This window comes from Mus pahari, chromosome 6, assembly GCF_900095145.1.
Source record: "Mus pahari chromosome 6, PAHARI_EIJ_v1.1, whole genome shotgun sequence".
NCBI classification, from domain to species: domain Eukaryota; kingdom Metazoa; phylum Chordata; class Mammalia; order Rodentia; family Muridae; genus Mus; species Mus pahari.
The window spans coordinates 59453047-59477316 of NC_034595.1; the positions used below are offsets into that span (position 1 = coordinate 59453047).

At 41.0% G+C, this 24270-nt stretch overlaps 1 protein-coding gene across 2 annotated transcripts in view; it reads right to left on the bottom strand.

The window, feature by feature from the left end:
• Zfyve9 (zinc finger FYVE-type containing 9) overlaps window positions 1–24270 on the bottom strand; it is a 133551-nt gene that overhangs the window by 16411 nt on the left and 92870 nt on the right. For both annotated transcript variants that reach the window (XM_021200452.2, XM_021200451.2), the window contains 4 exons: window positions 22125–22207; window positions 19663–19767; window positions 6765–6915; window positions 2617–2697 (listed from right to left, as the gene is read on the bottom strand). In XM_021200452.2, the coding sequence (XP_021056111.1) occupies window positions 2617–2697; window positions 6765–6915; window positions 19663–19767; window positions 22125–22207 (420 nt within the window). The remainder of the gene's footprint in view (window positions 1–2616; window positions 2698–6764; window positions 6916–19662; window positions 19768–22124; window positions 22208–24270) is intronic.

Here is a 24270-nt window from a genome sequence, read left to right on the forward strand (position 1 = left end):
ATGGTGGCTCACAACCATCAGTAACAAGATCTGACGCCCTCTTCTGGAGTGTCTGAAGATAGCTACAGTGTATTTACATATAATAAATAAATAAAGCTTTAAAAAAAAAAAAAACCCAAAAGGATGTTGGTGAGGATGTGGAGAAAGAGGAACACTCCTCCATTGCTGGTGAGATTGCAAACTGGTACAACCACTCTGGAAATCAGTCTGGAGGTTCCTCAGAAAATTGGAAATAGATCTACCTGAAGACCCAGCAACACCACTCTTGGGAATATACCCACAAGATGCCCTACAATGCCACAGGGACACGTATTCCACTATGTTCATAGTGGCCTTATTTGTGATAGCCAGAAGCTAAAACAACCTAGGTGTTCCACGACAGAAGAATGGATACAGAAAATGTGGTTCATTTACACAATGGAATACTACTCAGCTATTAAGAACGAGGACATCCTGAATTTTGCAGGGAAATGGATGAAACTAGAAAATATCATCCTAAGTGAGGTAACTCAGACCCAAAAGGAGATGCATGGTATGTACTCACTAATAAGTAGATATTAGCCAAAAATGGAAAAAGAAAAAGAAAAAGAAAAAGAAAAAGAAAAAAAGACATAGTCCACAGAACTCAAAAAGTTGAAGTGCCCAAGTGAGAACACCTCAGTCCCTTGGGAGGAGGAAGAAAGCAATCACAAGTGGGGACAGAAAGAGGGACCTGGGAGGGAAAGTGGACAGGGAGGAGGGAAGTTGCGGGGGGAGGAACCTGACGTGGTATTGGGTGAAGGAAAAGCACTGAAGCCCTGAGGGCCAGCAGAAAGAATGAAAACAGGCAACCTCAGAAGATATAAGGTTGGTTCAGAATGCACCAGAGACCTAGGAGGTGAGAGACTCTCAGGACTCAAAGGGAGGGACCTTAGATGAAATGCTGGACAGTAAGGAGAGGGAACTTATAGAGCCCACGTCCAGCAGAAAGACAAGGTATCAAATGAATGAGAGGGGGGCCAGTCCACAGTCACATCTCTGACCCATAATTGTTCCTGTCTGTAAGAATTACATGAAGGGAAATGGAGAGGAGCCTGAGGAAAAGAAGGTCCAGCTACAGGCCTAAAGTGGGATCTAGCTCTAGGGAAGGTCCCAAGGTCTGACACTATTACTGAGGCTATGGAGCACTCACAAAAAGGGACCTAGGATGACTGCCCTCCTAAAAACCCAACAAACAGCTGGAAGAGTCAGATGCAGATATTTGCACCCAACCAATGGACAGAATCAGTTGACCCCTGTTGTTGAATTAGGTTAGGCAAAAAGAAGCTGAGGAGAGGGTGATCTTGTAGGAGGACCAGCAGTCTCAATTAATCTGGACCCCCGAGATCTCTCCAACACTGGACCAAAACCAGGCAGCATACAACACCTAATATAAGCCCCCAACACACGTACAGTAGAGGACTGCCCAGCCTGTGTTCATTCAGAGATGCACCTAACCCTCAAGAGACTGGAGGCCCCAGGGTGTTTACAGGTTAGGGTGGAGGGTGGAGACAGGGGGGTGGGGAGGAGGCATGGAATACGGAACAGTCTGAGGGTGGACGGGGTGGGGGAATAAAATGAAAAATATATAAATAAATTAATAAAGTCAGGCGTGGTGGTGCACGCCTTTAATCCCAGCACTTGGGAGGCAGAGGCAGGTGGATTTCTGAGTTCGAGGCCAGCCTGGTCTACAGAGTCAGGACAGCCAGGGCTACACAGAGAAACCCTGTCTCAAAAAAACAAAAAAACAAAAAAAAAAAAAAAAAAAAAGAAAGAAAGAAAGAAAGAAAGAAAGAAAGAAAGAAAGAAAGAAAGAAAGAAAGAAATACCCAAAAGGAATAACTAGACCAAAGTACAGCAAAGAACAGAAAGAAAGTAAATGGCTGTTGGCCTGCCTCTCCCAGGTGGTAATCAGCCTCTATGGGGGGGTACGCCATGTCTAACTGCAGCAAGCACACTTCATTCTGTACTTCAGGGTTAGGTGGGAGTGACATCATTTATACTGTCGCAAACTGGAATGTGGTATCTATAATATTGCCCCTAGGCATTCTATCTGAGATGTGTGAATGGCCATCTCTAACATCTCACAAGTGTCGGTGGCACCTGTACTGATTCCCTTCCCTGGAGAACCAGGTACTCCATGCCACGTTTTGTTTGCTTCCCTGGTTTTCTTGCTATGTTGGTTAGACTGCTCTAGAACTCCTGGGTTCCAGTGAGCTTCCTGCCTAGGCCTCCTGACTAGCTGGCAGTACATGCTACCATACCCAACTCTTATGACAGTTTTAATCTGCTGAAGAACAGTATATCTCTGAATAAAAAAAAAATACAGGTTAGACATCTACAGCAGTGTCAAGCCCTACCCCCACAGCTGCATGTAGCCCAGGCTATCCTTGAACTTTCTAGAGAGAACTTAAAACTCATGCCTCCATTTCTCCAGTGCTGGATTACAGATCTGACTACATCTGGTTTGTACACTGAGGCAAACTTAACCTACCTGAACTACACCCACAGCCCTCACACATTCTCAATGGTGCCCATTTTCAGCTGTAAAATCAGGATCAAACTGAGGCATGCAGAATAAAACAATTTATCCTTTACCTTCTACAATACTGGACTTGGCAAGGTATCCCGAAGAGGATTTCAGTGCACCACTGAACACAAAGAAACTGGCACCAGTCACTACAACAAACACGAAGATGGGTTAGTGAGGACAGACTGCTGAGACAGGCACTGAGAACAATAAAGACATAAACTGGGAATTCTAGGTCTCATTATACAGAAAACAAACCAGCACTGTATGTGACTAACCAATTACTTGCAATGCTAACTCACCATAGGTGTGTGGAAGAATTAAAAAACAATTAATCCTCTATCCTGCTGATCCCTTTCCCAATCAAGAATCAAAGAATTTTACAAAATTTCTTTAAAAAGTTTACAAATTTTTTCAACAATTTTTTTTAATTTTATGAAAAAAATTAATGTCTAGTTCCTATGGTTAGCTTGGCTTACAGCATATTTCTGAAATAAGTGTTTATTGGAACAAGGCCTATTCACTTACATATTTTCTCAGGCAGTCCAGTGCTATAACTCTAACTAGAGCTGCTGGTGGCAAACACTGTCAAGGCTAAGATATTAATCATTTGGCTCTTCACAGGAAAGGGTTGTAATTCTTTATCTACCAATTTCCAAATTTTCTATTTTATAATCAAGTATATATTGACGTCGTTTTTAAAAAGGAAATAAAAAGAAGTGTCAACTAAAGAGCAAAATGAGGTCTTAGCTACTTTATCTGCCAAATAGAATTATTTTGTTTGTTGGTTTTGATTTTTTAAAAGATTTATTTATTTATTCAGACACCCCAGAAAGGGAATCAGATCTCATTACAGATGGTTGTGAGTCACCATGTGGTTGCTGGGATTTGAACTCTGGACCTTCGGAAGAGCAGTCGGGTGCTCTTACCCACTGAGCCATCTCACCAGCCCCCCAGGCTGGTCTTAAACTCCCAGAAATCCACCTGTTTCTACCTACTGCGCGCTGGGACTAAAGGTGTGCACCCCACTTCCCCAGGAGAGTTATTTTAAAGGCCTATCTAGAATAATTACTTGGGGCTGGAAGACAGGTGAGTTGACAAAGTACCTGCTTTATAACCATGAGGACCAGAGTTTAGCTCCCCTGCATCTGTAATACTGGCGAGGGGACGGGGACAACTGGCTCCCAAGGAATCACTGGTCAGCTAGTCTAGTCAAACAGTGGTTCCAGGTTCAATGAGAGACCCTGTCTCGGAAAATAAGTCTGAGGCTGGCTAGTTGACTCAGTAGGTAACTGCACTTGCCACCAATCTGGTGACTAGATTTTTATCCCTGGGATCCGTATGTTGGAAGGAGAAAAACTAATTTTCTCAAATCGTTCTCTGACCCCCACACAAGCATAATAAATAAATGTTAAAAACAAACAAACAAACACAGTGAGCAGGCCACTGAAGAAGATACCTAATGCTGGTCTCGGGCTTCCACGTAGAAATGTACAAAGCTAAGCACATATGCATTGCTATGCATGTGTACACACTCACACGAACTACCACTGTCTCTCCAAACTCTAAAGACTATGCAATCATATTTAGCTTTACAAAAACTTTACTATACTGCTCTTATTTTCCTACCTCTTTTTTGGCTTTTTCATGACAGGGTTTCTCTGTGTAGCCCTGGTTGTCTAGAACTCTGTAGACCAGGCTGCCCTTAAACTTGGAGCTCCAACTGTCTCTACCTCCCAAGTGCTGGAATTAAAGGCATGCACCACCACCTGGCTATTTTCCTACAACTTAAACTGGACTGATTAATCCTGTAAGGCAGTGATTCAGTCTTTATCAGCTGCAGACACAAGTTAAGCTTCTAGATAACTCTCAAAACCGCAAACCATGATTCAAACTGAGCCAACTACGGCTTCCTGTAATGTTTGCTCATTGGACATGCTCTGTACACTACTATTTCTAAGGCCTCAGATCTGTTAGTTAACCACTCTACATCTGAGTTGCTTCCTTAACTACCTTCTTCCTAAATGGTTCCAGATTTTGTAGCTATTAGAGAATAAACTGAATCTTCACTTTCATATTAAAAAAGAAGAAGAAGTAGCTAATTCTTAATCTTCTTCCACAGGGAATGCTTCACAAAATATAAGAGGTACAAAAGGAACAGTTTTAGTAGAAACATTGAGGGAAATTAAGTTTATGGTTCAAAAAATTTGGGAAAAGTTAGATAGACTTCATTCTTCTCTTGAGAAAACCAGACTAGCATCAGCTGTCAAGACTGAAGGCAATGTGTCAAATGGCTTAAATTTACTTAACACAGTTTTCCCAGATTTAAGACTTTATGTAAATATTCCATCTATCTACCTATCATTCTACCTACATATCTGTTTGTCTGTCCATCCATCTGTCCGTCCATTGTTTTAAGACAGGATCTCTCTACACAGCACCAGACCTGACAATGTGACCATTTCAAACCACAGGACCTGAGGGGCATTTTGGGTACTGTCATCTGAACAAGGCTTCTTGAATTCCAGTGTTCTGAAACCACTCATCTTTAAGATCTCGGGTCAGCAGCCCTATCTGAGAGTAGTATTCCTTTGTAAGTGGTAAGCCCACACTTAGAGCCAAAAGTCTTCCTTCAGATGCAAATGAGCTGACTCATCTGCATCTCTGAACTACACTTACTCTCAATACCCCACCTAGTCTCAGCTTCAGGTACCAATGTTGGCCTCTTAATATCTGAAAACAGCTCTTACTTTTTCTTTTAAAAATATTTATTTTTATTATTTAAATTGTGTGTGTGGGGGGGAGAATAGGGAAGGGGGGAAGGAAGAGAGGGCAAGCCTGCACACTTAATATCATGCAGGTTAAGTGCAGAGCCCAGAGGCACTGGATTCCCCTGGAGCTGGATTACAGGTGGCTCCACCTGCCCTGTGTGGGTGCAGGGAAAGGAAAATGACTTCTGAAGGAGTTATATTGAGACAGGAGTGGTGACACTTGCCTTTAACTGCAACTGGTGGGAGGTGGAGGCGGAGGTAGAGGCAGGCAGATCTAGCAAGGTCCAGTACAGCCCAGAGTACACAGAGAAACCCTGTCTTGAAAAACAAATAAACGGGCTGGTGAGATGGCTCAGTGGTTAAAAGTGGCGACTGCTCTTCCAAAGGTCCTGAGTTCAAATCCCAGCAACCACATGGTGGCTCACAACCTTCCATAAGGAAATCTGATGCTCCCTTCTGGAGTGTCTGAAGACAGCTACAGTGTACTTACATTAAATAAATAAATATTAAAAAAAAAAAAAAAGAAAGAAAGAAAGAAAAAAATAAACAATGAGTGACTGCAAAGGGAAATTGCTGCATGGGGGAACGGGGGCTTAGCTGCTGCTGAGCCAGCTCTCCAGCCCCGACAGATTTTTAAAAAAAATGATTGCCTCGGGCTGGATAGATGGCTCAGTGGTTAAGAGCACTGCTCTTCTGAAGGTCCTGAGTTCAAATCCCAGCAACCACATGGTGGCTCACAACCATCTGTAATGAGATCGGATGCCCTGAGATCTGACGCTCTCTTCTGGTGTATCTGAAGACAGCCACAGTGTACTTAGATATAATAATAAATAAATCTTTAAAAAAAAAACACATCCATTAAAAAAAAAAATGATTCCCTCTATACCAAAGATTCCTTCTGCAAATGTTAAAATTCAAAGAGCCAGATAGCTACTTGAGTAGGAAAAATCATCCTCAAAACACACTTGAAAATCAAGTTAATTTGTGGTCATATATCTACTAGAAAGTAGGAGGTAGAGAGCTGAGACATCCAATACTTCAACAGAATAACCTTCCATTATAAAAATTCTCCACTGTGCCAGGTGTGGTGGCATACACCTTTAATCTCAGCAACTCACTAGGCAGAGGCCAGCCTAATGCACATAATGAATTCCAGATCAGCGGGTAGTACATGGTGGGACCCTGCTACAAACTTTAATAATTAAAATACAATAGGGGCTGGAGAGATGGCTCAGTGGTTAAGAGCATTCGCTGTTCTTCCATAGGACCTATTGTGGCTGGCTTGCAGTGTCTGGAGTTCTAGGTCTAGGGGTCCAATGTACTCTTCCCAACTTGGCTGGAACCAGACATAAATGTAGACAAAGCACCCATACATATATAGTAATAAATCATGTAAATGAGTGAACGAGTGAATAAAAGACTCCTCCAGTAGTTGGACCATTTACCTTTCCTGGGCTGATTGTGAATACTGATGGCCTGGGTCTGATAGTTTCCATCATCGTTCTGTACACACACAAGATGAGAATCTGCCTTTTCATTGAAGCAGGCACCTCCTGCCAGGACATGTTCATTGGATTTGTTCATGGCTTTCATCATCTGCAATCAAAGAGCAGGGTTAACCTTTTCTGCAAGGAAGGGTAACCTCTCTCTAACATGGTAAACCACCACCTTCTCAAAGACAAAAAGTTAGTCACAGTTAGTTTAGAAATACAAGAGTTCCCTATGCAATTTAGGCATATAACCAATGTATATTTTGCAATTATTATGTCTGTTGTTGCTGTTTGAGACATGGTCTCACTATGTAGACGGCCTAGATCTCTTATGCAAACCAGGCTGGCCTTGAATTCATAGGCATCCACTTGCCCCTGTCGTCAGAGTGCTAGGATTAAAGGTGTGCAGCACCATGTCCAACTGTTTTGTCTTTTCCAAGTTACAAACCAGTTAAGTGTAGTAGTTTCTCCTACTCACTGCATTGTGTGAGGACACATACTCTTAAATTCTACTTCTAAAAGAATGTACCAATGTATCTGCATTTTGCACCTTTTTCAATATCGAAACTAAGACTTTTCTCTAGACATTTATGAAATTCATTTAGTTAATTTTAATAACATATCTTTGAGTTCTTTAATGAATTTTAATGTCCAGTTGTATCCTTTTCAAAATTGTAAAGATAGTAATTATAAATTTAACATGGAAAAGCACGTGGGGAGCTAGGGATGTGATTACCTGGAGCACTCACTGGGCAAGTATGAACATGAGTTTAGATCCCAGCACTTATAAGATAAAAAGGTAGGTATGGCTATGACTCCTGTGCATAGGAGGGTCAGAGGCAGGAGGGTTGCTGTGACTTCGTGGCCATTAGGTTCGGTGAAAGATCCTTTTTCTAGGGAACATGGTAGAGGGTGACAGAGCAGGACAGAAGACATCCTGCTCTAGTGTGTGCATGTGCACAGACACATGCAAACACAAGAGAAAAAGAAAGTTCCTGGGCCATTGTTTTTTAAAAGACCAAACTTCCCTGGATGTTAAACTCCAGGTAGATTAATGTTCATTTTCCCTGTTTTTCCTTTATGTTTTCACATCTGTTTAACTTGCTGTTCTATGTTTTTAAATGCCCTATCCTTTCGACAGTTAATCTGAAGCTTGTTACAGTCTCCATTTCTTTCTCTGTGATAAACAGCAACACCATTTCTTTCCTGTACCCATTCATCTGCTCTGTTTCTAAGCATTCCCAAGTGTTTTGTGTAAACTGAACCACACAAAATATGACCATCTGATTTAGCTATGCTTACTCAGCATAAGGGTTAATGTTGTTATTTATATTTATATTTATTTTTACGTATATTGTACTTTGTCTGAATGTATGTATGTGCACCATGTGTGTGTCTAGTGTCTGTAGGGGCTAGAAGAAAAAGCCAGATCCCCTCGAACTGGAGTTATGGATAGTTGTGAACTGCTAGGTGCTTACTATTGAACCTAGGTCCTCTGCAGGCACATGTGCACCTAACCACCAAGCCACCTCTCCATATCTAAGACCATCAGCACAATGCTTTGAAGGCTCATTCAAATTATAACATAGAACTGTGCTTTATTTTTGGTTTTTGTTTATTTGTTTGTTTGAGGCACGGTTTCTCTGTGTAGCCCAGGCTGTCCTAGAACTTGCTTTGTAGACCAGGCTGGCTTTGAACTCACTGATCTGCCTGCCTCTACCTCAATATTTCATTTTTTAAAAAAGTTTGTGCTGGGCGTGGTGGTGCATGCCTTTAATCCCAGCACTCGGGAGGCAGAGGCAGGCGGATTTCTAAGTTCGAGGCCAGTCTGGTCTACAGAGTGAGTTCTAGGACAGCCAGGGCTACACAGAGAAACCCTGTCTCGAAAAACCAACCAACCAACCAACCAAACAAATAAATAAATAAATAAAGTTTGTGTGTTTGTGTGTGTATTTACCTATCTTTGGAAAACAACTATGTAGTCTGTTGTGCTTTGAATGGCCCCCATAGACTCATATATTTAATTCTTAGTAGCACTATTTGAAAGGATTAGAAGAATTTGGAGGTGTGGCCTTGTTGGAGGAAGTGTATTACTGGGGATGAGCTTTGAGGTTTCAAAAACCCATGCCAACCCCAGAGGCTGTTTCTCTGACTCTAGACCAGAGTGTACCCCTCAGGTCCAGCACCTGCCTGCATGCCACCAACCTCCCCACCATGATGAAAATAAAATAAACATCTGAAATTCTAAGCAAGTCCTCAATTAAATGCTTCCTTTTAAAAGAGTTGCCTCAGTCATGGTGTCTCTTCACAGCAACAAAACAGTACCCAAGACATATTCCTTTGCTCATTTTGTAATAACACTGCTTATTTTTTGCTGTTGAGTTGTCTGCTCACTTTCATTTTTGGCAGGGGCCAGGGTTATGAGATATTGTCTCATGTAGCTCAGATTGGCTTCCAACTTACTACATAGCCATGCAGCTAAGAATTGTTTTGCTCTTTCAACTCTCTTGTCTCTGTCTCCCAGTGCTGGAATTATAGTGTGTAACTTTATGGTTTTATTGCTTTTATTTAGTTTGCTGGCCCATTTTTATTCCAGCTCTAAGTAAGTAAAATTTACTTGTTTTTAACATTCTTGCTTGAGATGTCTTTAGCAAAACACACATTGGTTTTATCAGTTGTGTTGAACTTTTTTGACTGCCAGGCACTAGGAAAGGCTAACTAAATACCCTTTCTCATATGTTTCCTATTCTGTGTCAGCAGAGGGAGTCAGCATGAGAAGTATAAGATTTGCTGTCAGCCGGGCGTGGTGGTGCACACCTTTAATCCCAGCACTCGGGAGGCAGAGGCAGGCAGATTTTTGAGTTCAAGGCCAGCCTGGTCTACAAAGTGAGTTCCAGGACAGCCAGGACTACACAGAAACCCTGTCTCAACAAACCAAAAAAAAAAAAAAAAAAANAAAANAAAANAAAANAAAAAANAAAAAAAAAGAAAGATGCGTAAGATGTATACCTTGAGTAAGTCTGTGAGTCAGATAATAGACAAAAAAGAATGGCGAAAAATATAAAGGAAAAGTGCCAGACTATTTTGCGAAACCAGAAGACTCTCTGTTTTTGGAGTCTAAAGCTTTTGTGTTTCACCATCTTCTGTGTGGAGGCACAGTTTTCTTAGTGCCATCTGTGGAAGGTCTCTTGCCATTGAGGGGTCCCCACAGCACCCTTGTTCACACCAACTGGCCACACGTATAAGAATCTCTTAGTCCTAAATTCTATTCTATGCCAGCACAACACTGTATACCCTTGTAATACATTTTAAAGTTTTATTCAAACTTTATTCTCCATTTCTAAAACCATTTCAGAATTGTTATTTAAGACCCAATACACTTCCCTGAATGTCAAGTACTGCCTTTTGTTTTTGAAAGAAAGGCTATGAAAATCTGAGGTTCCTATGGAATCTACAGAGCACTCTGAGATGTGCACCACCTGTCCTGCTTTATGTGCTGCTTGGGACTGAACTCTGACCTTCCCACATATGAGGCAAGCATTGTAGGAAGTCCTCAAAGGTTAATTTATTTTCTAATTTAGAAGTTACTTTTGATTATGTGTAGGTGTGTGTCTGCATATGTATGGGAATGTCAATATGAAGGAAGGGAGGTGCCTTTAGAGGCCAAGTTATGGGTGTCTGTGTACAAAACTCAGGTAGGTCCTCTGCAAAAGCATAAAGTGTTCTTGACTGCCAAGCCCTTCCCAAGACTTATTATTTATTATTTATTTATTGTGAGTAAATTGCCTGCATGTATGTGTGAGCACCTTCTGAATGCTTGGTGTACAATGAGGTCAGACAAGTGCATCAGATCCCCTGAAATTGGGGTTAGGAATGAACCCAGGTCCTCTACAAGAACAGCAAGTGTTCTTAACTGCTAAGTGTGTGGGGAGCAGAAGAAGCCCTGAGTGGTAGGGTCCTGAATTAATGTGTACTTTTGATATAGGTGGGGCCATGTCAAGAACTTCACAGCCTCAGACTAAGGGAAAAATAGCAGTGCTCCCTGGACTAGCCACAGGGAAATGGCAGACTACCCTTCCAGATGCTGGATCCAAGTGTGGATGCTGACAGTCTGCATAAAAAATGTCCACAGGACTGTTGCCATTGAGATAAGCTACACTTGATCCAGCTGGACACCACAAACCCTGCCTCTTTGTTTATGTGTATGCGATCACCCCACCTCCTAGTTTAACTGTACATAATAAATGGTCTAAGCTTCTAAGGTGCTGAAGTCTCTCATCCAAGAGCACAAACCATCTGACCCCAGGTTTTTTGTGAGTCTTCATTCCCTGGCTGCCCCAGACGGGTCCATCCTTGGGGTCTGTGCAAGGATGCCATATGAGCCATCTCTCTAGCCCCTATATTTTTTAAATAAACATTTTAATTTAGTTTATTATTTAGTGTGTGTGTGTGTGTGTGTGTGTGTGTGTGTGTATCAGAAGACAACTTTATGGAGTTGGTCCTTTCCTTTTATCACGTAGGCTCCAGGAGATCAAACGCAGGTGGTCAGAGCTGGCAGCACGGGCCTTGCTGTGGTGTGGCTCAGCCTTAGCATACTCCTTTAATTGAAGAACTTTCTGCTTGAATTTTGTACACAACATTAAATAAAGCCAACTATAAGTCAAGAGGTAAGAACAAGCAACCATTGACGGAAAGGGAGCATGAGGTTATTAAGAAAAAACACTGAGTAAGAGGGAGTCAAGAGGATGGACAGACACTCAGAAAGTAGAACGGGGGACATTCAGTTTGAAGGAGGTTTTCTGAGATGGTGAGAGAGGGGCATTCTTGATGAGACATCGCTGAGGAGGAAGGTCAGCTGGGCGCTTTCTCTACCTCTCTGAGCTAGCAGGCATCCACCCCAACATCTGGCTCCCAGGTCTTCATTGGTAAAATCAAATGATTGAGATTTTGTTTAAAAAAAAAAAAAACAACATTTGGTGCTCCAACACAAAACAGGACCATGACCACATGGTCAGAGAAATCATGCCAGCTGTGAACAAAATAAGAAGTCACCAGATTTGGTAAGTCATCTGGGAAGTTCTCAAGAAGAGAGTTAAGTAATATTGAAAAGAAAATTCTTTCTCACCTTAAGTATGAAAAATATCATAATATAGGGCATTAGGACCCTACATAGTGCTAATTTACATGATGTGAAAATACTAGAAGAAAATGAAAAGATAAATGACTTAATTGAAATTGACATAATACTGATGATAATTACTATCAGTCTAGTAATTAATATTTATCCTTAATAGCCATAGTGTTTTTTGTGCCAAATATGAATAATGGATAAGATACAAGCTTTAGAAAGACTTATAGATGAAAATAACAAAAATATTCAGACACAGACAGAGGAATTTAGACAAGAACTTTTGGCACCACTGTATGATGAAATTAAAAAAGGGTGGCCCTAGGTTGTTAGAAAGCCAACCTTAGTTTATCCAGATACTGTACAAGAATTACCAGCAGACAATAGGCACCCCTAAGGGTATGAAGAAACTAAATGGAATCCTATAGACGTATTAGATTTGAGGAAATTTAAGGAGATGATTGTTTTGCATGGTGTGTATTCACCCTATCTGAAGCACTTAGTTTGTGGGTAACTCAGAACAGAATTATCCCTCAAGACTAGAAAGATTTGGCAACGCAATATTAGAGGGTTCTCTTGGGCTGGTGAGATGGCTCAGCAGTTAAGAGCACTGTCTGCTCTTCCAGAGGTCCTAAGTTCAATTCCCAGCATCCACACGGTGGCTCACAACCATCTGTAATGAGACCTGATGCCTCTTCTGGTGTGTCTGAAGACAGCTACAGTGTACTCATATATATAAAATAAATAAATACATCTTTACAAAAATATTAGAGGGTTCTCAGATACAATGGCGAACATGGTGGGAAGAGGGCCATAGAATAGTGAATTAGGGCTAGAGGTATCAATATTTCCCAAGCTCAGTTGCTAGGTGAAGGTTAATATGCTGAGTTACAAAGGCAGCTTGAATTTGATGATCATACCTTGACACTGTATGTTTAACAACTTTAAATGCTTGGGACAAGGTTGAAAAATCAGGAAAGAGGTCTGAGTCATATACTAAAATTATACAAGGCCTAAAATAAGCCTTCACTTACTTTTTTTTGCAAAGATTGACTTCATCTGTAAATAGAATAGTATCAGATCCAAGTGTCAGAAAAATACAACTGAATCATTGGCTTTTGAAAATGCTAATTCAGATTGCAAAAGGGTGATTCCTTTAAAGATAAGATTAACACCAATAGATAAATGGATTAGAAATATGGCTGATATTGGATCTTGTGTTTATGATGCTACTGATAGGAGAAGTAATTTCTAAAAGTTTTAAAAAAATCAAAACATCAGATGTTTTACTTGTGGTAAGCAAGGTCATCTGGAAGGGACTGTAGGCAAGATGATCCTGGAGACACTGGTTTTTTTCTAGAGATAACTTAAAAAGAAGGCCCTAACAGAAGGTGTGGTAAATAAAGGTATTGGACTAATAAATGCAGATCAACAAGGGACATTCAAGGTAATCCTTTGCCATGGGAAACACCCTAGGGGACCTCCGCCAAGTCCTGATATCCACTTTGATTCAATCATTTCCTGTCAGCTTTGGAGAAACGCATCTACAGAGAAGTTAAAAAGTTAATGCCTGTTGTTAAAAACAACACTGTTCTGGATGAACTCAAAGACATAATAACTTCAGTAGATAAAACAAAAAATTCAGGAGAAACAAGAAAACTGCTAAAAATGATCAGAGGCCAAATCCAAAAATACACAAAAATGGCATTGAAATTTAAGGATTAGTAGACACAGGAGCAGATGTAACAATAATTCCACCAAAATCTTTGCATTTTCAGGAGGTAATCAGCTTCTAGAGACTGGAACTTTATCTCAGGTGAAACAAAGTCCAAGATGGGTTGAAGGGCCAGAAGATCAAAGAGAAAAATTAAAGCCATATATGGCTAACAGAGTCATGAATTTATGGGAATGTGATTTGTTGTAGCAATACAAACCACAGATAAACATTCCTCCAATCTCAGTAACAAACTATAAAATAACAAATGCTTCTGAGAAAAATATTAAACAGATTGCTCAGGTCATACATAAGCAAACAACAACAGCTGCCAAAACACTGGCTAGCAGAGCAAAACTTCTGAATTAACCGGCCTGTATGTGTTTAAAGATTTGCTGCCCTCAGAATGGAAACCCGGCTATGTGTTAGGTTGAAGAAGTTTTGTCTTTGTTTCCACAGGAGGAAAAAAGCTGTGGATACCATCAAGTGATAAAGACTAGATCTGAGCCAGGCGTGGTGGCGCACACCTCTAATCCCAGGCACTGGGGAGGCAGAGGCAGGNGGATTTCTGAGTTCGAGGCCAGCCTGGTCTACAAAGTGAGTTCCAGGATAGCCAGGGCTACACAGAGAAACCCTGTCTCAAAAACCCAAAAAGACTGTTCCTAGATCTGAACAGGAGAGGCGTACTGAATAAGGAAAGTCAATAGTTTATCAGACAGCTTAGACATTGTTCAAACTAACGTATGCTAACTAACTAACTAACTAAAGACTAACAAATGCTTTTCATATGATCATGCAGGAAAAAATAAAAAATAGTATTTTTGAATAATTTACCAAAGGCACACTTGACTTACTGGCATAAATGCTTTTGAAAAGGATGTTTGCCGGGCGTGGTGGCGCACGACTTTAATCCCAGCACTTGGGAGGCAGAGACAGGCAGATTTCTGAGTTCGAGGCCAGCCTGGTCTACAAAGTGAGTTCCAGGACAGCCAGGGCTATACAGAGAAACCCTGTCTCGAAAAACAAAAACAAACAAACAAACAAACGACATGTTTGTTGTTTAGTATTAAAAAACAGTTAAGAGATTAAAATGGTGTTAAGTAAATTCAAAGGGTTATTAGAGTTACAACTTGTTTTCTAAATCTTTAAGAGTTGGAGCAATTTGGAGCTAAGATATAATATATGAGCAGGGCAGTGGTAGCCATGCTTTTAATCCCAGCAAAAACAGGCTGATCTCTATAAATTAGTTGTTTTCTAAATTCTGGAGTTACAGTGAACAAGGCCGTGGTGGCATACACCTTTAATCCCACCACCAGGGACAAAACTCAGATATAGTTCCTAATTGGTATGTTTGCATATTGTTGAAATCAAATACCATATTTACAGATTATTATAAAGACCCTCTAAATGGTTACTAGAGAGGGAGCGAGCTTCCAATGGGGACAGGAACAAAGAGCAGCTTTTGCGACTGCCAGTAAGCTCATTTCTGTGCATACAACCCTGATCAATATTGAACCAGGTAATATCCTAATTATGGGTATCAGATTTATTGGTGAACTGGCAACTGGAGACCCTTCATAAAGCAAAAAGGAGTCCACCAGCATTTGCCTGTTGGCTTCTATTGTAAATACTTTCCATATATGAAGAATAATTATTCCCTCTGCAGTCAGGAGAAGGCAGGGTGAAGTCCAATGTAGAGAGTCCACAGTGGTTCCGTTTTCTCTCGGTACCCAAGAGCTGTTGGTATAGTACCTAGAGAGGGAGTCAGGAACTGGGGATCCACAGGTCTACCTTCCCCTCCAGGCATCTGCATGACAGGAGGGGAAGGGCAGAGCCCAGGATGGATAGAACCCGATCTGACTGAGAGTGACTACAGAGAGCATGGAGAGGCTTGAGGAGAGAAGTCCTTCCCCAGGAGTTTTGGCCATGGCTCTTTATGATAAAGACCTTTCCCCCCCCCCCCCCGAGCTGCAATGCTTAATGAAGAGATGATCCTTGCTTGTTCAGACTGGTTTATTTGATGGTGGATAAGAATGCACTCATATTTTTGGGGGTGAACCAGGGACTAAATACCTTTTGCAGGAAGGAATACCCAGGAAGGGAAGTTCATTGGCTGAATACTCGGGCCTACCTAGATACCTCATCAGCATGGAGAACTCCAGGTTTTTATGCTATGTGACTGATTGAGATAGTCCTCTCAGTGGAGTGTCATGGTTATGTGTTACAGAGCAGATAGAGACAGGTAGGAAATGGCTCTACCCCTGTCATTCTCATTTTTGAGAATCCTGGTATATGAGCTCATTCAGCCTTACCGTCTTTTTTTTTTTTTTTTTTTTTTTTTTTCTTTTTTGGTTTTTCGAGACAGGGTTTCTCTGTGTAGCCCTGGCTGTCCTGGAATTCACTTTGTAGACCAGGATGGCCTCAAACTCAGAAATCTGCCTGTCTCTGCCTCCCGAGTGATGAGATTAAAGGCATGCACCACCACGCCCAGCTTGATTGTCAATCTTGATCTTTGTTAAGATGTTATTTTCTCTCAGGGCCTCTATCAAAGCCAGAATTCCATTTCTGGCCATAAATTTGATTCTATGTTAAGACTTTTGATCATCTGGTTTACTTTCTGCCTATCAGAAAAGCAATGGCTGCAAGGTCACTGCTACAGGTAAAGTCAGGCTGAACTTTATGTGACTGCTGGTCACCAGAGACTTTGCTAATTTCTTCAGGGTCATGGTTATACTGTTCTTGAGGTCTTACTGTAGACTCTCCTTCCACATGTGCGGAACGGAATAGATCCTCAAACACTAGCTTCACTTTTTTACATCTGACCACATTCTGTACAGGCCTCTTGCCACCTTTGATGTTGGCTGATTCGCCAACAAACGTTGATGCTTGAGTAAACTGTGTATACCAAGGACAGCTGCAAGCTTTCAGAGCTCAGTGTCAGAGGTGCTTGTCAAAGATTTTTCCAGCTTTGGGTCCAGGATCACTTTTTCTTCTTCATGAGTTTCTATATAGCCTTTCCTTTGGGAACAAAAATTCTTCCCTTTGTTTTAAGGGAAAGATGAAATGCTGGAGCAGCTTCTGTTTGGGTCCTCTAACACTGGAGTCTCACAGGTGAGAGGTGGGCAGGGCTGGTGTCTGCTGTCTTGGAGACTCTTGCCTTTCCTATAGTTTGCACTGTGCTGATTCTGGACAGGACAAGAGTCAGACACTGGACAGTCTTGTCTCTACTTTTGTGTGTGTATACTAGAAGCCTTCTGCAGGTCACACTTAAGCTTTGCAGTTTATGAGGTAGGCAGGTTCTCCTATGCTCCAGGAACCCCCAGTTTGTACTGCAAGCAGTAGCTAGCACTCAGCCATAGGATGCCTCGAGTACACCAGCAGCAGGAAAAGCAAACACAGCATGGAAATCTATATAGGCAGATCAAGTCTGAAAATGTACTCAAATTAAACACCATGCTGGGGATGAGGCTGTAGATGTCAAATATCCATTTCAGCTTCCAAATTCTCAGACCCTGTGGTAGTGAGCCTCTTGGCACAAAGGTTGGTTGACTAAAGCTTAGTACTAGCAGGCTCTGTGGTCCTCCTCAGGCAACAGACCTAGCCACTAGGCATCATGTGCAAGTCTCCTTAACCGTTCGGTGTGCAGGTACCTGACCTCCACCACTACCTCCTATGCAGTCTCCACCCTGGGGCTACGGCAGGTTGGGCACAGGCTCCCCGACTTGTGATTTTCCCTTACTACTTCTCTTGGTCTTTAATACAGTGTCTGGGGAGTGACACAACAGAACTCCTCTCCATTGCTGAGCCCTCTTACTGCAGGAGTCGTTATTTCATAACAACATCCAACTAGGGTCAGCCTTGCAAGAGCTATGGGCTTGTGAGGCAGCAAGGGCTGCCAGTCTCTTCCCGCCAAGGTTATCTGGCTTATCTTTTGGATGAAGCTTCTGTCCCTCTTCACACTGGCAGCCACTGGGCGTTGAGCTCTTCTCATTGTGGTATCCTTCTGTTTCCCCATACTGTTCAGCTGTGCTATCATCTTGGTGATTTCTGATGTTCTCATATACTGCTCTGCAGTAGTTAATGCCTGACTTTTCTCATTCATCATGTTACATGGTAGAAGCTTCTAATCTGCCATCTCATCCTGGAATTTCCTATTTTATTCTCCTAAAATTTGATTTTTTAAAATGAAGCATATTTCTCTTAACAGCTCACTTGTTTATTTTTAAAGTACTTACTTATGTTTGTATGCACCTCTGTGTGCCATGATACACATGTGTAGATTAGAGGGCAACTTGTCAGGGTTGGTTTCTCCCCCTACCAAGTGGACAGATTCTGGGGATTAAACGCACTCAGGTCATCAGGTTTGGCAGCAAGTTCTACCCACTAACCTACCTCATTGACACTCATCTTTTTAAGTTCTCTTCAACTTAAGGTGGCTTAGTAACATTATTTTATGTATAACATGGCTAGTAAGAAAACAGGAATAGGATTTATGATAATTGTTCTGTTTCTTTCCAGTATTTTCTTCATGTACATGTATTCAACACAAAACCCTTGTGGCTCTCCTGAGCTTTTCCATTTCTGGTAAACTTGCCTGCAAATTCTAGCCATCAAAGTCTCCCTGTAGTCTCAACTCTATCTCCTCAACTCAACTAGGGGAGACCTCAGGTCTGCTTAAGTTCTGTCTATTTGTCTTATGGCCTGGAAGATGCAGGCAGTAAATTAAGGAAATAATGAGCTTCTCTTCATGCTCCACTGTCTGTTGCCTTTGTTTCTTTACATTGGTCCTGACTGGCTTTTTGCAGTAGACTTGTAGCTAGGGAGCCAGTATCCCCGTAACAAAGCACCACAGATTTGGTGGCGCAAACTACAGAAGTGGATTATCCCATAATCCTAGAACTTAGAGGTCTCGTACTAAAGTCATCAGAGATTCTTTCACCAAGAGCCATAAGAAAGATTTATTCTAGGGGTCTTAATATGTTTTAAAAACAGCTACTTTGGGGCTGGAGAGATGGCTCAGTAGTTAAGAGCACTGACTGCTCTTCCAGAGGTCCTGAGTTCATTTCCCTGTAACCACATAGTGGCTCACAACCATCTGAAATGGGATCTGATGGCCTCTTCTGGTGTGTCTAAAGACAGCTACAGTGTACTCATACAGAAAATAAATAAATAATTCTAAAACAAAACAAAAAAAGCCCAAAACCAGCCATGTTGTCCCCTTACGTCTCTATATGGATCTGTAGCTGTATTTTCTCTTCATAGTATTAGTCATATGGTATTATGGCTTCCCTAAATTATTTCGTTTAAATTGTGCTGTAGAATAGACCCTATCTTCAAATAAGGTCACCTTATTAGCAACTGATACCTTTTATTCTGTGTATGCAAATATGTGCCTCTGCATTTATATGTGTTTCTGGTGCTTTCTCTTTGGATTTTTCTCCTGGCAGTTTGTGTGTTTCATCCTATTCCAGTTTGTTTGGTTTTATTTTTATCTTATGCTGCCTTACATCACTTTATTATTTTTTAGACTCCTGCTTGCATTCTGAGAGAAAAAGAGAGAAGGGGTGTAGATCTGAGTGAGTGGGAAGTCAAAGAAGATCTGGAAGGAACTGGGGGGAGGGGAAACCTTAATCGGAACCTTAATTTATGAAAAAGAAGTCTATTTTCAACTAAAAAAGCAAAACAAATGAACAACAAAGCATTTGTTATACTAGGGAAAAAAGAAATAATAAATTCCACCAGAAATTTTATAGCTATGCTATAGCTAACTATACTTTTGAATAAAAATGCAATATTATCACAATATTGAAAGATCAAATGACATAACCAATTACTGTAAAAGTCTGGAATTTATCACTCTACTTTTCTACAATGAAACTTTACATAAATGAATTAAATCAAATTTAATACAAACTGAGTTTATTACAAGTAAAGATGAAATTTATATTCAATTATACACATAATTTTTTTCAATTATGAAAAAAAATGCCCCTTCATGGTAAAAATCTTACCTCATTATATCTGTTGCTGGGAATTTTGATGCTTGTTTTCCGAACTTCCATATCAACCACTAAACCTTGGACAACTGGCAGAGTATACTGGTAATTTCGGAAGTCCTGAGCAAAGCAGAAATAAGTAGAAGGATAAATAAGATAAAGGATATTTATATGGATGCCATTGTTTCTTATATGTCATCACTAAAGGGCTTGATACTATTTTTCTTCTTTTTATTTATTAATTTTTTAGACAAAGTTTTGTTATGTAACCAGGTTTCCTTGGAACTTACTATGTAGTAAGTTTGCAGGCCAGCCTTGAGTTCACAGTTCTTTGGCCTCAGCCTTTTCAGAGCTGAGATTACAGATCTGAGTTGCCACACCTGATATCACAAAATGTTTGCCTTCTAGTCTGAGGAAGTTTCTGGCCTGTTTTTATTTTTTTATGAAGACTAGGTGGAGAGAAAGGATAATGAGAGGAGTGAGATACGCATAATAAAAATAATTCAGGGGAGAGACAGTGATTCCTTAAACTGTTAACAGTTCCAAAGAGATCGAAAATCTGTCAGATTAAGAAAAAACTGACAATATTTGTCAAGGGATTGGATATGGAATATGATGAAAGAAGAAGAATTTTTAAATCACTCTGAATTTCATTAATAGCTGGAATAAGAAGCTGAAACTCAAAATCATAGAGATACAGCCTAGAACGGGAAGAGGGGGTATTTCTAAGTACTCTGACTGTGCTACTTGCAACAGAGCACAAGTCTACTGATGGGAAACAAAAATATCCAGCTCTCCACACACTGAAATCACAGTGGTGCCTGGACTCAAACTTGTGATGATCCCTTTGCCTCACCACTGTAACTGGGGAGGATCACAGGTCAAAGTCACAAAAACTTGGCTTTCAGATGTTTTAAAAAGATAGCTGAGTTTAAAAAGTAAAGGAGTGTGATGGTTAATATTATCAACTTGACTAGATCCAGAGTCACACAGGAGACAAACTTCTAGAACAGCTGAAAGGGGTTATCTAGATTGAGTTAATGGAGGTGGGATGACCCAATTTAACTGGGAGGCATCATTTAAGGGTTGCAGGTCCTGCACTCAGTAAAAAGGAGAAAGCAGGCTGAGCACCAGCATTGGTCACGGTCTGCTTTTCTAGATGCAGCGTGACCAGCTGCCTCTACTTCCTACTGCTGTGACTTTCCCACAGAGATGGGCAAAAAGTCTTTCTCCCTTAAAAAAGAACTTCCAGCACACACTTAATCCCCACCCCAAAGTTTTTAAAAAAACAAAACAAAACAAAAACAAAAACCAGTGGTTCATGCCTGTAATCCAGCTACTCTAGAGGCTGAGGCTGGAGGATCACAAATGGTCATGAACAATTAAATGAGACGGCCTCAAACTAAAAATGTAATGAGGCTACTAAGGGCAATAACAGGGCAACAACAACAACAAAACAGGGCAACAATCTTACTGGCTAATAAATAGGGATGATGGGGCTGGGCAAATGGCTCAATAGGTAAAAATGCTTCTTGTGAAAGCATGAAGACTTGAGTTTGAATTACAAGAAAAAGTTTGACTCATGGTGTTTTTGTAATCCCAATACCTGTACATGAAGGAGACAGGAGGCAAAAGCAGGAAGAAACCCTGGAAACCCAAGGGCCAGCAAGTCTGTATGTGATGGTGAATATTAAGGAACCCTGCCTCAAAAAAGGTTAAAGGCAAAGATAGACGCCTGCGGTTGTCTTCTGACTGACACACTGTTGCATGTAAATGTTCACATCTCTCTGTCTTTCTGTCTCTCTCTGTCACACACACACACACACACACACACACACACACACACACACAGAGGGTCAGTTGACAACTCGTAGAACTCATGTAGACTAGTTAGATTTTAACAAGCAGTTCTGGGAGGTGGTGTAGGGAGTTTCACCAACACTCTAAATATCTAAGATTCATTTTAGTGAAAAATGTAGCAGAAACTTTAATTGACCAAAATTTTGTCCAAAACATTCAGCCTGCACACATACAGCAAAGACATGAGAGAGATCAACAGACGGGAAATGTAACTCCTAGTCCATACTCAGATCCATGAGGGGAAGAAGCCTTATTGGCATTTATTTGAGCATAACCTTAGATCAATTTTTGGCTCAGTAGTGAACTATATAGAGATGGCAGATGTCATTCTTACAATGAAAACAAGACAAAATGCCAGGTCTTTATTTCTAAAGTGTTCTAGTCCTTACAAGAATCCTCCAAGGTCATTGCCTAGAAAGTATAATCAGGGCTGGAATCCTGTATTCCATCCAAGAGCTCCATCTGTTTTTTAAAAGCAGATATATCTTCTGTTCTCCACCAGCATAAACCTTCATCTGCCTGAAGCAGCAGGGGCACAGCTGTCAACAAAATAATGAAATCTCTCTCCTTTCTCCTGTACGAGCACAAGAAAGATGAAAGGAAAATTCCCAACTTACTGCTAGGAGATTCATGATGGTATGCCCAGTCTCTCCAAATAATGGCTTCCGAAATCTGACACTGAACAGTGGACAGGGGTAAACTATAGAAATGAGAAATTATCAGATTAAACTCAGAAGCTTAAATTTCTAGGAAGAAACACCATTGTGACAAAAATTTTAAATATATTTATAATGGCACATTATGACATTTCAAATCTTGGGCTCAAAAAGTATTTAGTATGGTAACAGATAACTCCTGAGCTCGTCAATCTTCTGACAGCCAGAAAAGTCTTCTGATGCAATTTCAAGGTGACTCACCAGGTCCTATCAAGCAGTCTGACTGGTACGATCCAGAAAAACAAATTTCTCCCTAATCCCCTTGTACTCAAAAAGTCAAGACACTCCTTAGAAAGGCCAGACACCATGGGGTGGGAGAGATGGCTCAGCATGTAAGAGCACTGACTGCTCTTCCAGAGGTCCTGAGTTCAAATCCTAGTAACCACATGGTGGCTCACAACCATCTGTAATGGGATCTGATGCCCTCTTCTGGTGTGTCTGAAGAGAGCGATGGTAAATAAAGCTTAAAACAAACAAACAAACAAAAAGGGCCAGATACCAGGTGACACTCCTGGCTGGCTCACTGACCAAGCTTTCCTGTTTCAAATGACGGACACAACAAAGAGACACACTGCCTTCTCTGGAGGCAGTCCTGTTTCTTTCTGCTGCTCATTTGTCTTTAGAGTTCCATCTTCACCTAAGAAGTGTTTTTAATTAACTCCTTCATTCTTGATCAAGATCAGGATCACCGGGGCTGGAGAGATGGCTCAACAGTTCACTGACTGCTCTTCCAGAGGTTCAATTCCCAGCACCCACATGGCAGTTCACAACTTTATGTAACTCCAAGATTTGACACCCTCACACAGACACACACACACACAGGCAAAAGCACCAATGCAGATATAAACAAACAAACAATCAAAACATTAAAAAAGATCAAGATCTTGTTGGAGCTCCCAAAGAATTTAACAATAAGCATGGGTTTGCAACACAATATATCACTTTAAATGTATTCCTAAGATTCTATAATCATATTTGGGCCATTTCTGAATTTCCAGGATTCAAAACACCTCCTAGGCTTTAATTAAATGGTTTTGTTTGTTTGTTTGTTTTTTGCTTTTTGAAGACAGGTTTCTCTGGTTGGCTGACCTGGCACTCACTCTGTAGACCAAGCTGGCCTTGACTCACAAAGATCCACCTGCCTCTGCCTCCTGAGTGCTGGGATTCAAAGCAGGTTACACCTTCCCCCCCAGTTTGTTTTTGTTTCTTTTTGAGACAGTGTTTCACTATATAGCTCTGGGTGGCTGAGAATGAGCTATATTGAGCAGGCTGGTCTTGAACTCACAGAGACCCCTGCCTCTGCCATGTCCTTACTGGGATTAGAGGTGTAAATTACCATGTCCAGACCTTGGTTGAATTATTTTTTTTTAAATATGCTTAGATACATTTATTTTATTTTGATGTGTATGAGTGCTTTGTCTACATGTATGTCAGTGTACCATGTGTGTGCCTGGTAGCTCCATAGATCAGATGAGGTCACTGAATCCCCTGGAACTGGAGTTGTGGGTAGTTGTAAACTACTGTGTGCTCGGAACTGAACCTGGTCTTTTTTTTTTTTTTTTTTTTTTTTCTAATATTTATTTATTTTATGTATGTGAGTACAATGTCACTCTCTTCAGACACACCAGAAGAGGGCATCAGATCCCATTACAGATGGTTATGAGTCACCATATGGTTGCTGGGATTTGAACTCGGGACCTTTGGAAGAGCAGTCGGTGCTCTTACCCGCTGAGCCATCTCACCAGCCCGAACCTGGTCTTTTATAAGACAAGAAGTGCTCTTAAATGGTGAGCCATCTCTCCTGAGCCCCTTGATCAAATTCTTAATCAATGAATAACACGTAAATAAAAAAAAAAATAGGTGTGATGGCTAATCTTAGTTGTCAACTTTACACACTTGAGAAGAAGGAACCCCAACTGCAGAACTGTCTCCATGAGACTGGTCTGTGGACATATGTGTAGTGGCATTTTCTTGATTGCAAATTGATATAGGAGGGCCCAGGCCACTGATGGCAGTGCCATTCCTAGGCAAATGAACCTGGGCTGTA